Source organism: Oncorhynchus clarkii, chromosome 2 (assembly GCF_045791955.1).
Source record: "Oncorhynchus clarkii lewisi isolate Uvic-CL-2024 chromosome 2, UVic_Ocla_1.0, whole genome shotgun sequence".
NCBI lineage: Eukaryota > Metazoa > Chordata > Actinopteri > Salmoniformes > Salmonidae > Oncorhynchus > Oncorhynchus clarkii.
This window is the reverse complement of record NC_092148.1, coordinates 2393346-2407903: the sequence shown is the minus strand read 5'-3', so window position 1 is coordinate 2407903 and position 14558 is coordinate 2393346. Positions and strand designations below refer to the sequence as shown.

Below are 14558 nucleotides of genomic sequence, written 5' to 3'. Positions count from 1 at the left end.
GTGACTGAAACTCTTCACTTAGAAAGACATCACATCCTAGATAGATCACATCATGGGTGTCTTGGGTTTAACCAGCTTTATAGGTGATCATGGAGCGATTTTAACAGATTATCGCTTCAGAAACAGCAAGGTAGTCATAGATGGTTGTAATATCTACCACTCTCTTTATTTGACCTCATGTGTGGATCAGCAGCATGCAGGGGATTATGATGTATTTGAGGACCAGGTCTGCAAGTTCTTTAAGGCTCTGAGAGATTGTGGCATTGAACCTTATGTGATTATAGACGGAGGCTCTGACTTTTCCGATAAAAAGTTTGAAACTCTCCGACAACGAGCTCAATCAAGGATCAACCAAGCCAAGAACTTGTCCATGGGGCTTCGGGAGAGAGGTTTACTGCCAGTCTTCATCAAACAAGTCTTCAAACAGGTCCTCTCCAGCCTGAAGGTGCCATTCGCGCATTGCATCTTTGAAGCAGACCAAGAAATAGCCTCCTTGGCTCAAAGGTGGAAGTGTCCGGTCCTGTCCAATGACAGTGACTTTTATATTTTTGCCATCCAGGCTGGATTTCTTCCCATGTCCCATTTTCAGTGGCAGAACGCGTCAGTGCAAGGCTGGAGTCCTCAAAATTACATCCCCTGCAAGCGGTACACCACAACAAGCTTCTGCAGACAAGTCAACATCAACAGACAGCTTCTCCCAGTCTTCGCTGCCATCGCAGGAAACGACTATGTCAACTTGGTTAAGATGGGCTTTCCCATCAAGTTTGAAGACAGCTTGTCGATGGAATCCAATTGGAAGCGCGGTAAGTTTTAATAAATTAAGTGTTTACTGAAGTTTACATAATCGCTACAGATGCATATAATACTCTAGCGAATGGCGGGGCACACAAGCAAACCCAGGTAGCTGGTGTGAAAGGCAAACACGGTCATTACACAGGTGCACCTTGTGCGGGGAACAACAAAACACAATGCCACAGATGTCTCAAGTTTTGATGGAGCGTACAATTGGCATGCTGACTACAGGAATGCCCACCAGAGCTGTTGCCAGATAATTGAATGTTAATTTCTCTACCATAAGCCGATTCCAGCGTCGTTTTAGAGAATTTGTCAGTACGTCCAATTGGCCTCACAACCGCATACTACTTGTGAACGCCAGCCAAGGTCCTCCACATTTGGCTTCTTCACTTGCGGGATGATCTGATTCGGCGACGTAACTGACTTCAGTGGGCAAATGCTCACCTTCGATGGCCACTGGCACGCTGTGACTGAATCCTGGTTTCAACTGTTCTGGGTAACTGGCAGACAATGTGTATGGCATGGCGTTGCGTGGGCGAAAGGTTTGCTGATGTCAACGTTGTGAACAGAGTGCCCCATGGTGGCGGTGGGGTTATAGTATGGTTAGGTACAAGCTACGGACAATGAACACAATTGCTATTTATCAATGGAAAGTTTAATGCACAGAGATAACGTCACAAGATCCTGAGGCCCATTGTCATGCCATTCATCTGCCCCCATCACCTCATGTTTCAGCATGATAATGCACAGCCCCATGTCTCAAGGATCTGTTACACAATTCCTGGAAGCTGAAAATGTCCCAGTTCTTCCACGGCCTGCATACTCACCAGACATGTCACCCATTGAGAATGTTAGGAATGCTCTGGGTCGACGAGTATGACATCGTGTTCCAGTTCCCGCCAATATCCAGCAACTTCACAGAGCCACTGGAGAGGAGTTGGACAACATTCCACAGGCCACAATCAACAGCTTGATCAACTCTATGTGAAGGAGATGTGTCACGCTGGATGAGGCAAATGGTTTGTCACACCAGATACTGACTGGTTTTCTGATCCACTCCTCTACGTTTTTGTGAAGGTTTCTGTGACCAACAGATGCATATCTGTATTCCCAGTCATGTGAAATCCATAAATTAGGGCCTAATGAACTCATTTAAATTGACTAATTTTGTTATATGAACTTTAAAAAAAGAAAAACCTTTCAATTGTTGCATGTTGCTTTTATATTTTTGTTCAGTGTACATACAGTCATTTGCCAACCAACCCAGCCAGTTTGGGTTCCAGATCCAGACACCAACCAACCCAGACAGTTTTGGGATCCAGATCCAGACACCAACCAACCCAGCCAGTTTGGGTTCCAGATCCAGACACCAACCAACCCAGCCAGTTTGGGATCCAGATCCAGACACCAACCAACCCAGACAGTTTTGGGATCCAGATCCAGACACCAACCAACCCAGCCAGTTTTGGGTTCCAGATCCAGACACCAACCAACCCAGCCAGTTTTGGGTTCCAGATCCAGACACCAACCAACCCAGACAGTTTTGGGATCCAGATCCAGACACCAACCAACCCAGCCAGTTTGGGTTCCAGATCCAGACACCAACCAACCCAGCCAGTTTGGGATCCAGATCCAGACACCAACCAACCCAGACAGTTTTGGGATCCAGATCCAGACACCAACCAACCCAGCCAGTTTTGGGTTCCAGATCCAGACACCAACCAACCCAGACAGTTTTGGGTTCCAGATCCAGACACCAACCAACCCAGCCAGTTTTGGGATCCAGATCCAGACACCAACCAACCCAGCCAGTTTGGGTTCCAGATCCAGACACCAACCAACCCAGCCAGTTTTGGGTTCCAGATCCAGACACCAACCAACCCAGACAGTTTGGGATCCAGATCCAGACACCAACCAACCCTGCCAGTTTTGGGATCCAGATCCAGACACCAACCAACCCAGACAGTTTTGGGTTCCAGATCCAGACACCAACCAACCCAGACAGTTTTGGGTTCCAGATCCAGACACCAACCAACCCAGACAGTTTTGGGTTCCAGATCCAGACACCAACCAACCCAGACACTTTTGGGTTCCAGATCCAGACACCAACCAACCCAACAAGTTTTTACCAATTGTGTGCAGCAGCTTGTCTGTTACGAGGTTTCATTTCCAAGTCAGATGGAATAGAAAACATTTTATATAAAACATTCCTCCTATGAGGGCCGATTAAGACCAAGTTAAGCGCGCTTCAATGGAACATAATTCCTTTTTTCATGTACCATTCTCTCTTTTTGTGTATTTTGACCTTGAATTTAAACATGACAATATTATGCTATAACACCCGCTATTCATTTGTTGTGGAGATCAAAGAAATTAACGTTTTGGCGGAAATGTGTGTCTACAGCCATGACATATTCTGACCTTGACTTAAATCTATCATAATTCTCCCACTTTTAAGTGCAAGGAAACCATGAATAAGGTTGAGTGAACCTGCCTGTTCCAAGTGGAAAAATGTATCTACTTTATTTGTTCTGATAGAAATAACATTCTTTGCACTGTACGTTCAAAATTGATAAGAGCTATTGATAAGAGCTATTGATAAGAGCTATTGATAAGAGCTATTGATAAGAGCTATTGATAAGAGCTAGGTAAATGATTCATCTGTTTGGAGAAGGAGATTGTAAATACACACAACAATTGTTTTAGATGAACTGAAAATGATATCAACATGACATGTAGGGTTAGTGCTTCTGTACTGTTTACCACGCTTGCCAAATATCAGATCTCAGCAACAAACTGATCATGCAATATTACATGCTTTTTGATGTATTTTGAAACATTTTCAATGATGTTTACTAGTTTAAAATGCATTCTTCTACAGAACCGCTGGACCAATCAGCACCAAATGTGGTATATATATATATAGATAAACTAGGCAAGTCATTTAAGAACAAATTCTTGTTTACAATGACAGCCTACCCCAGATCTACTCAGCATCAGGTGAAGTGACCATAAAGAGATCACGAGGGACATATGATGTATCGAAAGGGAAAAGTTAACGAAATGAAAACTCATCCATTGTAATGATCCTATAAATAGTCCTGTGACTGAAACTCTTAAATTGTAAAGACATCACATCCCAGACGGAGCTCATCTCGGGTTTATAGATGAAAATGAAACGTTTATTTTTTATTTTTTTAAAGATGATCACTTCTGAAACGCCAAGCTGATCATAGATGGCAGTAATCTCTACCACTTGCTTTATTTTAACTCAAGTTTGGATCAGAAGCATGGAGGGGATCTTGATGCTTTTAAGGCTCTGACAGATTGCGACATTGACCCTTATGTGATTATAGATGAAGGCTCTGACAAAAAGTTTGAAACTCTCCACCAACGAATTCAATCAAAGATCAACACAGCCAACAACTTGTCCATGGGGGCGTCAAGGGGGAAGTCTAAATATCAACCCTCGTCAAACAAGTCTTCAAACAGGCCCTCTCCAGCTTAAAGGTTCCGTTCGTACAGCATCTGTGAGGCAGACCAAGAAATAGCCTCACTGGCTCAAAGGTGAAAATGTCCGGTTCTGTCCAATGACAGTGACTTTCATGTGACTGCCCATGTCCCGTTTGAAGTGGGATGAAAGCGTCAGTGCAAGGCGGGAGTCCTCAAAATGACATCCTCTGCAAGCGGTACACCACAACAAGCTTCTGCAGTCACTTCAACATCAACAGACGGCTTCTCCCAGTCTTCGCCGCCATCGCAGGAAACGACTATGTCAACTTGGATAAGATGGGCTTTCCCATCAGGTGGGAAGACTACTCTCCAAAGCAACCCAATCTCGAAGCAACCCAAGAAAAAAGTATATACTAATATATTATATGTATACTGAAGTATACTTAAATACTACAGAATCATATAACAGACCTAAAGTGTATTCAAAGAATATTTGTTTTGCTCTTTATTTAATATATTAATCATTTGCGTAAGTACTAATTAAGTGTCCCAATTTAGATAATTTAAAATACATTTAATATACTTAAATAAAACAGTATATAATAAAGTAGACATTAAATGTATATATCTGTCACGCCCTGACCTTAGTTATCTTTGTTTTCTTCATTATTTTGGTCAGGTCAGGGTGTTACGAGGGTGGGTATGTGTGTTTTTACTCCTGTATATCTACTAGGGTTTTGTATGTATGTATGTACAGTGGGGCAAAAAAGTATTTAGTCAGCCACCAATTGTGCAAGTTCTCCCACTGAAAAAGATGACAGAGGCCTGTAATGTTCATCATAGGTACACTTCAACTATGACAGACAAAATGAGAAAAAAAAATCCATAAAATCACATTGTAGGATTTTTTATGAATTTATTTGCAAATTATGGTGGAAAATAAGTACTTGGTCAATAACAAAAGTTAATCTCAATACTTTGTTATATACCCTTTGTTGGCAATGACAGAGGTCAAACGTTTTCTGTAAGTCTTCACAAGGTTTCCACACACTGTTGCTGGTATTTTGGCCCAAAAACATTTGACCGAAGTTAAACAATTTACAGGCAATGCTATCAAATACTAATTGAGTTTATGTAAACTTCTGACCCACTGGGAATGTGATGAAAGAAATAAAAGCTGAAATAAATAAATATTCTGACATTTCACATTCTTAAAATAAAGTGGTGATCCTAACTGACCAAAGACAGTCCTTTTTACAAGGAAAAAATGTCAGGAATTGTGAAAAAGTGAGTTTAAATGTATTTGGCTAAAATGTACGTATACTTACGACTTTAACTGTATATGTTTTTTTTTTTTGTGCTTGGGAAGGGGTTGTCTTTTTCAACAAGTTGCTGAAATGGCTGGCCAGTTTCCAGGAGAAGCAGGAGGCCTTGGACAATGTGCACCTCCTCATTGGTCATGGGGAAAACAACATGGATGCTGCCCTCCAGGCCCTCTCTCGGGGCATAGAAACATACCAGATTCAACCCGAAAGCCTGGAGTGTTTCTTCAATGATGGCGAGGCGCCTGATGCCGGCCTTCTCCCAAACCATCTGAGTGTCCTTCCAGACTGGACTCTGCTGCCGTTGACGAAGGGGACACTTCCCCCCTACATGATATACATTCTGCAGCGGAGGCCAGTGATACAGGGTATCCAAGTGGAAGATCACAGCTTACCCAGTGGGAACAACACCTCTCGGCCCATACGGCAGGTATTCTACGGGCTGCTGCTGGGTGAAGGGAGGGAAGTAGAGGAGTATGACAGGGAAGAAACAAACCTGACCAGCAGCAAGGTTAATGCCATCCTGCCCAGTGCTGCACAACAGCTGCAGCTGGACACACTGGATCAGGTATGTCGACATGTGATATAGTATACAGTATATCAGGTATGTAGACATGTGATATAGTATACAGTATATCAGGTATGTAGACATGTGATATAGTATACAGTATATCAGGTATGTAGACGTGATATAGTATACAGTATATCAGGTATGTAGACGTGATATAGTATACAGTATATCAGGTATGTAGACGTGATGTAGTATACAGTATATCAGGTATGTAGACGTGATGTAGTATACAGTATATCAGGTATGTATACATGATGTAGTATACAGTATATCAGGTATGTAGACGTGATGTAGTATACAGTATATCAGGTATGTAGACGTGATGTAGTATACAGTATATCAGGTATGTAGACGTGATGTAGTATACAGTATATCAGGTATGTAGACGTGATATAGTATACAGTATATCAGGTATGTAGACGTGATGTAGTATACAGTATATCAGGTATGTAGACGTGATGTAGTATACAGTATAATATAAACATGCTGCTGTTGATTCTGAAATTGATTCTCATTCTCTTGTTCTGTCTCTTAGGCTCCACATTTAGTGCGGCTTGAGGTGTTTTTGGAGACCGTTGGTGTGTCCCAGTCCACTTTGAATGGTCTCCCACTTCACCTGGGACTTCCTGTGGCTGTTACCTACTACTGGCTGAGGCACGCCCATCCCCGACCAGACCATCCTCTCCTGCAGGCCCTGCTACTAGGACTGGTGTATGGAGAGCTCTGCAGACAGAGGAAGAGCCAGAGAGGTATGGACCAGAGCATGAATGAAAACACACACACAGCCACACACAACTTGGAATTTATAAATAAAGTACGTGAAGTGCAGCCAATGACTCCTCCCCTTCTTGTGTATCAGGGTTTATAGAGGAGAGACCAGTGTTGGAGAGGATGAGAGGGCTGATTCAGAGACGTGCTATGAGTCCAGACCTGGGTGTGGTCCACGCCTATAGCCAATGGAAGCGCTGCATGAGGGATTGCCTTGACCTGAACCAACTGCTGTGCTTCCCTCTACCTGAGCCTCAGTGTGCCTGGTAAGGTGTCCCTTCCTAAAACAACCCTAACCTCTAACCTCTAACCTCTAGAGTAGACCAGTGGTATTCCTTCACATTGTTTTCTAGCCCAGCAGCAACACAGCTAATTCAACCCTCTGTTGTTTCCCTGTTGGAGTCTAGGCTGTACAAGGGCACTCTGGTGCACCAGCTTGTGGGCCAACTGAGACGGGGGGTGACCCCGGATTCTCTCCTGATGGAAGACCCTTCATCTGGGCAGCTGTACAAAGCCATGCTGGACGCCATGCGTCCATACTCAACTTCCAGGAAGCTGAGACCACTGGACAACCTGACGGCCCCTCTGCAGATTCTGTCGCTGGAGGATGAAGAATTTGATGATGATGATGATGATGATGGAGTAGGCTGTACTGAAGTCCCAATGTCCCGTCACAAGAGGAAGGAAAGATTCAATAAAGCTCTGTTGAGTTATAGATATAGGGACCACTAAATAGGGACCACCTGTTGAGTTATAGATATGGTGACCACTATATAGGGACCACCTGTTGAGTTATATACTGTTTTCTGTGACATTAAAGTGACAGAGTGCATAGGTAGGAAGGCCCCATTTGCATACACTCATACTCATGAAGCGCTTCCCCTTTCACTTACACATGGAGCACAGAGAACATTGATAAGAGATTTGACATTGATTAAAAGAAAATAAGAAAAATGAGAGTAAATTATTATTTTTTTATTGTGACTGAGGTTTATTGAAGTGAAAATTCAAGGTTAAATATGTTAAATGTTAAAGGTTGAAAACATTGTGAAATAAACATTGTGAAATAAACATTGTGAAATAAACATTGTGAAATGAACATTGTGAAATATTAAAGTGGAGTTAAAGTAGTGCAGTAAAATGTTAGAATGTTATATTGTTGTTTGCTGTAAGGTGTGATGCATATTGACTATGTTTGTTAGAGGAGGAGGTTGATAATCTAATGGTGTTGGAGCGTTTAAAATGTTGGATGTTTAGAATGTAATGGGAGAAATATATTAGGTTGGATTAGGATTAGAATTGAATGGAATAAGAAAATGTATGTTTGAACCACCATCCCAGTAGCCCACACAACTACCACCACAGTAGCCCACACCACCACCACCACCACCACAGTAGCCCACACCACCACCACCACCACAGTAGCCCACACCACCATCACCACGGTAGCCAACACAACTACCACCACAGTAGCCCACACAACCACCACCACAGTAGCCCACACAACCATCACCACAGTAGCCCACACAACTACCACCACGGTAGCTCACACCACCACCACCACAGTAGCCCACACAACTACCACCACGGTAGCCAACACAACTACCACCACCACGGTAGCCCACACAACTACCACCACCATGGTAGCCCACACAACTACCACCACGGTAGCCCACACCACCACCACCACGGTAGCCCACACAACCACCACCACGGTAGCCAACACAACCACCACCACGGTAGCCCACACAACTACCACCACCACAGTAGCCCACACAACTACCACCACGGTAGCCCACACAACTACCACCACGGTAGCCCACACAACTACCACCACGGTAGCCCACACAACTACCACCACGGTAGCCCACACAACTACCACCACAGTAGCCCACACAACTACCACCACGTTAGCCCACACAACTACCACCACGGTAGCCCACACAACAACCACCACGGTAGCCCACACAACTACCACCACGGTAGCCCACACAACCACCACCACAGTAGCCCGCACAACTACCACCATGGTAGCCCACACAACTACCACCACGGTAGCCCACACCACCACCACGGTAGCCCACACAACTACCACCACGGTAGCCCACACAACTACCACCACAGTAGCCCACACAACTACCACCACAACCACGAAGTTCACACCACCACCACGGTAGCCCACACCACCACCACCATGGTAGCCCACACCACCACTACCATCACAGTAGCCCACACAACCAACACAGTAGCCCACACCACCACCACCAAGGAATATCCCACACCACCACCACCAAGGAATATCCCACACCACCACCACAGTAGCCCACACCACCACCACCACAGTAGCCCACACCACCACCACCACCAAGGTAGCCCACACCACCATCATGTTATCCCATACCAACTCCACCACCATGGTAGCCCACACCACCACCACCATGGTAGCCCACATCACCACCACGGTATTCCAAACCACCTCCACCACCATGGTAGCCCACAATACCACCATGGTAGCCCACACCACCACCACAGTAGCCCACACCAACACCACCATGGTAGCCCACACCACCACCACCATGGTAGTCCACACCACCACCACCATGGTAGCCCACGCCACCTCCACCACCACGATGGCCCACACAAACACCACCATGGTAGCCCACACCACTACCACAGTAGCCCACACCACCTCCACCAACATAGGAGCCCACCACCACCCACACCACCACCACCATGGTAGCCCACATCACCACCACCATCACAGTAGCCCACACCACCACCACCAAGGAATATCCCACACCACCTCCACCACCACGGTAGCCCACACCACCACCATGGTAGCCCACACCACCACCACCACGGTGGCCCACACCACCACCATGGTAGCCCACACCACCACCGTGGTAGCCCACACCACCTCCACCACCACAGTAGCCCACACCACCACCACCACCAAGGTAGCCCACACCACCACCATGGTATCCCATACCAACTCCACCACCATGGTAGCCCACACCACCACCACCATGGTAGCCCACACCACCACCACGGTATTCCAAACCACCTCCACCACCATGGTAGCCCACAACACCACCATGGTAGCCCACACCACCACCACAGTAGCCCACACAACCACCACAATGGTATCCCGCACCACCACCACCACGGAACATCCCACACCACCACCACCACCACATTAGCCCACACCACCACCTCCACAACGGTAGCCCACACCACCACCACCACCATGGTAGCCCACACGACCACAACCATGGTAGTTCACACCACCACCATGGTAGCCCACACCACCACCAACACGGTAATTCACACCACCTCCACCACCATGGTAGCCCACACCACCACTACCATCACAGTAGCCCACACCACCACTACCATCACAGTAGCCCACACCACCACCACCAAGGTATATCCTAGTACTTCTCCTGTCCTATTCGGTGTCCTGTGTGAATCTAGGTGTGCGTTCTCTAATTCTCTCCTTCTCTCTTTCTCTCTCTCGGAGGACCTGAGCCCTAGGACCATGCCCCAGGACTACCTGACATGATGACTCCTTGCTGTCCCCAGTCCACCTGGCTGTGCTGCTGCTCCAGTTTCAACTGTTCTGCCTTAATATTATTCGACCATGCTGGTAATTTATGAACATTTGAACATCTTGACCATGTTTTGTTATAATCTCCACCCGGCACAGCCAGAAGAGGACTGGCCACCCCACATAGCCTGGTTCCTCTCTAGGTTTCTTCCTAGGTTTTGGCCTTTCTAGGGAGTTTTTCCTAGCCACCGTGCTTCTACACCTGCATTGCTTGCTGTTTGGGGTTTTAGGCTGGGTTTCTGTACAGCACTTTGAGATATCAGCTGATGTACGAAGGGCTATATAAATAAATTTGATTTAATTTCATTTGATATCCCACACCACCACCACAGTAGCCCACACCACCACCACCACCACGGTATATCCCACACCACCACCAAAGTAGCCTACACCACCACCACGGTTGCCCACACCAGCACCATGGTAGCCCACATCCCCTCCACCACCACGGTAGCCCAGACCACCACCACAGTAGCCCACACCACCTCCAGCACCATGGTAGCCCACACCAAATCCACAATGGTAGTCCAAACCACCACCACGTTAGCCCACACCACCACCACCATGGTAGCCCACACCACCAACACCACCACGGTAGCCCACACCACCACCACCATGGTAGCCCACACCACCACCACGGTAGCCCACACATCCACCACCACAGTTGCCCACACCACCACCATGGTAGCCCACACATCCACCACCACAGTTGCCCACACCACCACCATGGTAGCCCACACCCCCTCCAACACCACGGTAGCCCACACCACCACCACCATGGTAGCCCACACCACCACCAACATGGTAGCCCACACCACCTCCACCATGGTAGCCCACACCACCACCACGGTAATCCACACCACCACCACCACCATGGTAGCCCACACCACCACAACAGTAGCCCACACCACCACCACCATGGTATCCCACACCACCTCCAACACCACGGTAGCCCACACCACCACCACCAAGGAATATCCCACACCACCACCACAGTAGCCCACACCACCACCACCACAGTAGCCAACACCACCACCACCACCACGGTATATCCCACACCACCACCAAAGTAGCCTACACCACCACCACCACGGTTGCCCACACCAGCACCATGGTAGCCCACATCCCCTCCACCACCACGGTAGCCCAGACCACCACCACAGTAGCCCACACCACCTCCAGCACCATGGTAGCCCACACCACCTCCACAATGGTAGTCCAAACCACCACCACATTAGCCCACACCACCATGGTAGCCCACACCACCTCCACCACCACGGTAGCCCACAACACCACCACCATGGTAGCCCACACTACCACCACGGTAGCCCACACATCCACCACCACAGTTGCCCACACCACCACCATGGTAGCCCACACATCCACCACCACAGTTGCCCACACCACCACCATGGAAGCCCACACCCCCTCCACCACCACGGTAGCCCACACCACCACCACCATGGTAGCCCACACCACCACCACCATGGTAGCCCACACCACCTCCACCATGGTAGCCCACACCACCACCACGGTAATCCACACCACCACTTCCACCATGGTAGCCCACACCACCACCACAGTAGCCCACACCACCACCACCATGGTATCACAGACCACCACCACAGTAGCCCACACCACCTCCAGCACCATGGTAGCCCACACCACCTCCACAATGGTAGTCCAAACCACCACCACGGTAGCCCACACCACCTCCAGCACCATGGTAGCCCACACCACCTCCACAATGGTAGTCCAAACCACCACCACGGTAGCCCACACCACCTCCACAATGGTAGTCCAAACCACCACCACGGTAGCCCACACCACCTCCACCACCATTGTAGCCCACACCACTACCACCACGGAATATCCCACAACACCACCACCACGGAATATCCCACACCACCACCACCTTGGTAGTTCACACCACCACCACGGTAGCCCAAACATCCACCAATACGTTAACCCACACCACCACCACCATGGTAGCGCACACCACCACCACGGTAGCCCACACATCCACCACCAAAGTTGCCCACACCACCACCATGGTAGCCCACACCACCACCACCATGGTAGCCCACACCACCACCACCATGGTAGCCCACACCACCTCCACCATGGTAGCCCAAACCACCACCACGATAGCCCACACAACCACTACCATGGTAGCCCACACCACCTCCACCATGGTAGCCCACACATCCATCACCACAGTTGCCCACACCACCACCATGGTAGCCCACACCCCCTCCACCACCACGGTAGCCCACACCACCACCACCATGGTAGCCCACACCACCACCACCATGGTAGCCCACACCACCTCCACCATGGTAGCCCACACCACCTCCACCACCATCGTAGCCCACACCACTACCACCACGGAATATTCCACAACACCACCATCACAGAATATCCCACACCACCACCACCATGGTAGTTCACACCACCACCACAGTAGCCCACACATCCACCAATACGTTAGCCCACACCAACACCACCATGGTAGCGCACACCACCACCACGGTAGCCCACACATCCACCACCAAAGTAGCCCACACCACCACCATGGTAGCCCACACCACCACCACCATGGTAGCCCACACCACCACCACCATGGTAGCCCACACCACCTCCACCATGGTAGCCCAAACCACCACCACGGTAAACCACACCACCACCACCATGGTAGCCCACACCACCACCACCATGGTAGCCCACACATCCATCACCACAGTTGCCCACACCACCACCATGGTAGCCCACACCCCCTCCACCACCACGGTAGCCCACACCACCACTACCTTGGTAGCCCACACCACCACCACCATGGTAGCCCAAACTACCACCACGGTAGCCCACACCACCACCACCATGGTAGCCCACACCACCTCCACCATGGTAGCCAAAAACAACACCACGGTAGCCCACACCACCACCACAGTAGCCCACACCACCACCACCATGGTATCCCACACCACCACCACCACGGTAGCTCACACCACCACCACCACGGTAGGTCACACTACCACCACGGTACCCCACACATCCACCAATACGGTAGCCCACAACACCACCACCATGGTAGCCCACACCACCTCCACCACCACGATGGCCCACACCACCACCACCATGGTAGCCCACACCACCTCCACCACCACGAAGGCCCACACCACCACCACCATGGTAGCCCACACCACTACCACGGTAGCCCACACCACCTCCACCAGCATAGGAGCCCACCACCACCCACACCACCACCACCATGATAGCCCACATCACCACCACCATCACAGTAGCCCACAACACCACCACCAAGGAATATCCCACACCACCACCACCACAGAATATCCCACACCTCCACCACCACGGTAGCCCACACCACCACCATGGTAGCCCACACCACCACCACCACAGTAGCCCACACCACCACCATGGTAGCCCACACCACCTCCACCACCACAGTAGCCCACACCACCACCACCACCACGGTAGCCCACACCACCACCACCAAGGAATATCCCACACCACCACCACCACAGAATATCCCACACCTCCACCACCACGGTAGCCCACACCACCACCATGGTAGCCCACACCACCACCACCACAGTAGCCCACACCACCACCACGGTAGCCCACACCACCACCACCACCACGGTAGCCCACACAAACTCCCCCACCACGGTAGCCCACACCACCACAACCATGGTAGCCCACACCACCTCCACCACCACAGTAGCCCACACCACCACCACCACGGTAGCCCACACCACCACCACCACCACGGTAGCCCACACCACCTCCCCCACCACGGTAGCCCACACCACCACCACCATGGTAGCCCACACCACCTCCACCACCACAGCAGCCCACACCACCACCACCACCACGGTAGCCCACACCACTACCACCACCACGGTAGCCACCACCACACCACCTCCCCCACCACGGTAGCCCACACCACCACCACCATGGTATTCCACACCACCACCACCACAGAATATCCCACACCTCCACCACCACCAGGGTAGCC

General features: G+C 49.6%; 1 protein-coding gene across 1 annotated transcript; it reads left to right on the top strand.

Moving 5' to 3' along the window:
- The first annotated feature begins 16 nt into the window (after positions 1 to 16).
- On the top strand, positions 17 to 7994 carry LOC139378766 (single-strand DNA endonuclease ASTE1-like). The gene is made up of 5 exons (XM_071121257.1): positions 17 to 803; positions 5618 to 6138; positions 6677 to 6890; positions 7001 to 7175; positions 7317 to 7994. Exons 1-5 carry the CDS (start codon positions 53 to 55, stop codon positions 7639 to 7641), a joined length of 1986 nt encoding a protein of 661 aa, XP_070977358.1. The 5' UTR covers positions 17 to 52; the 3' UTR covers positions 7642 to 7994.
- Positions 7995 to 14558: the final 6564 nt, after the last annotated feature.

Bases quoted from the DNA above. Each gene is read 5' to 3' on its own strand.
- LOC139378766 (XM_071121257.1), top strand. From the start codon at position 53: ATGGGTGTCTTGGGTTTAACCAGCTTTATAGGTGATCATGGAGCGATT. The intron at 6,139-6,676 runs GTATGTCGACAT...TCTGTCTCTTAG, and splicing joins AGCTGGACACACTGGATCAG to GCTCCACATTTAGTGCGGCT. The intron at 7,176-7,316 runs GTAAGGTGTCCC...GTTGGAGTCTAG, and splicing joins CCTGAGCCTCAGTGTGCCTG to GCTGTACAAGGGCACTCTGG.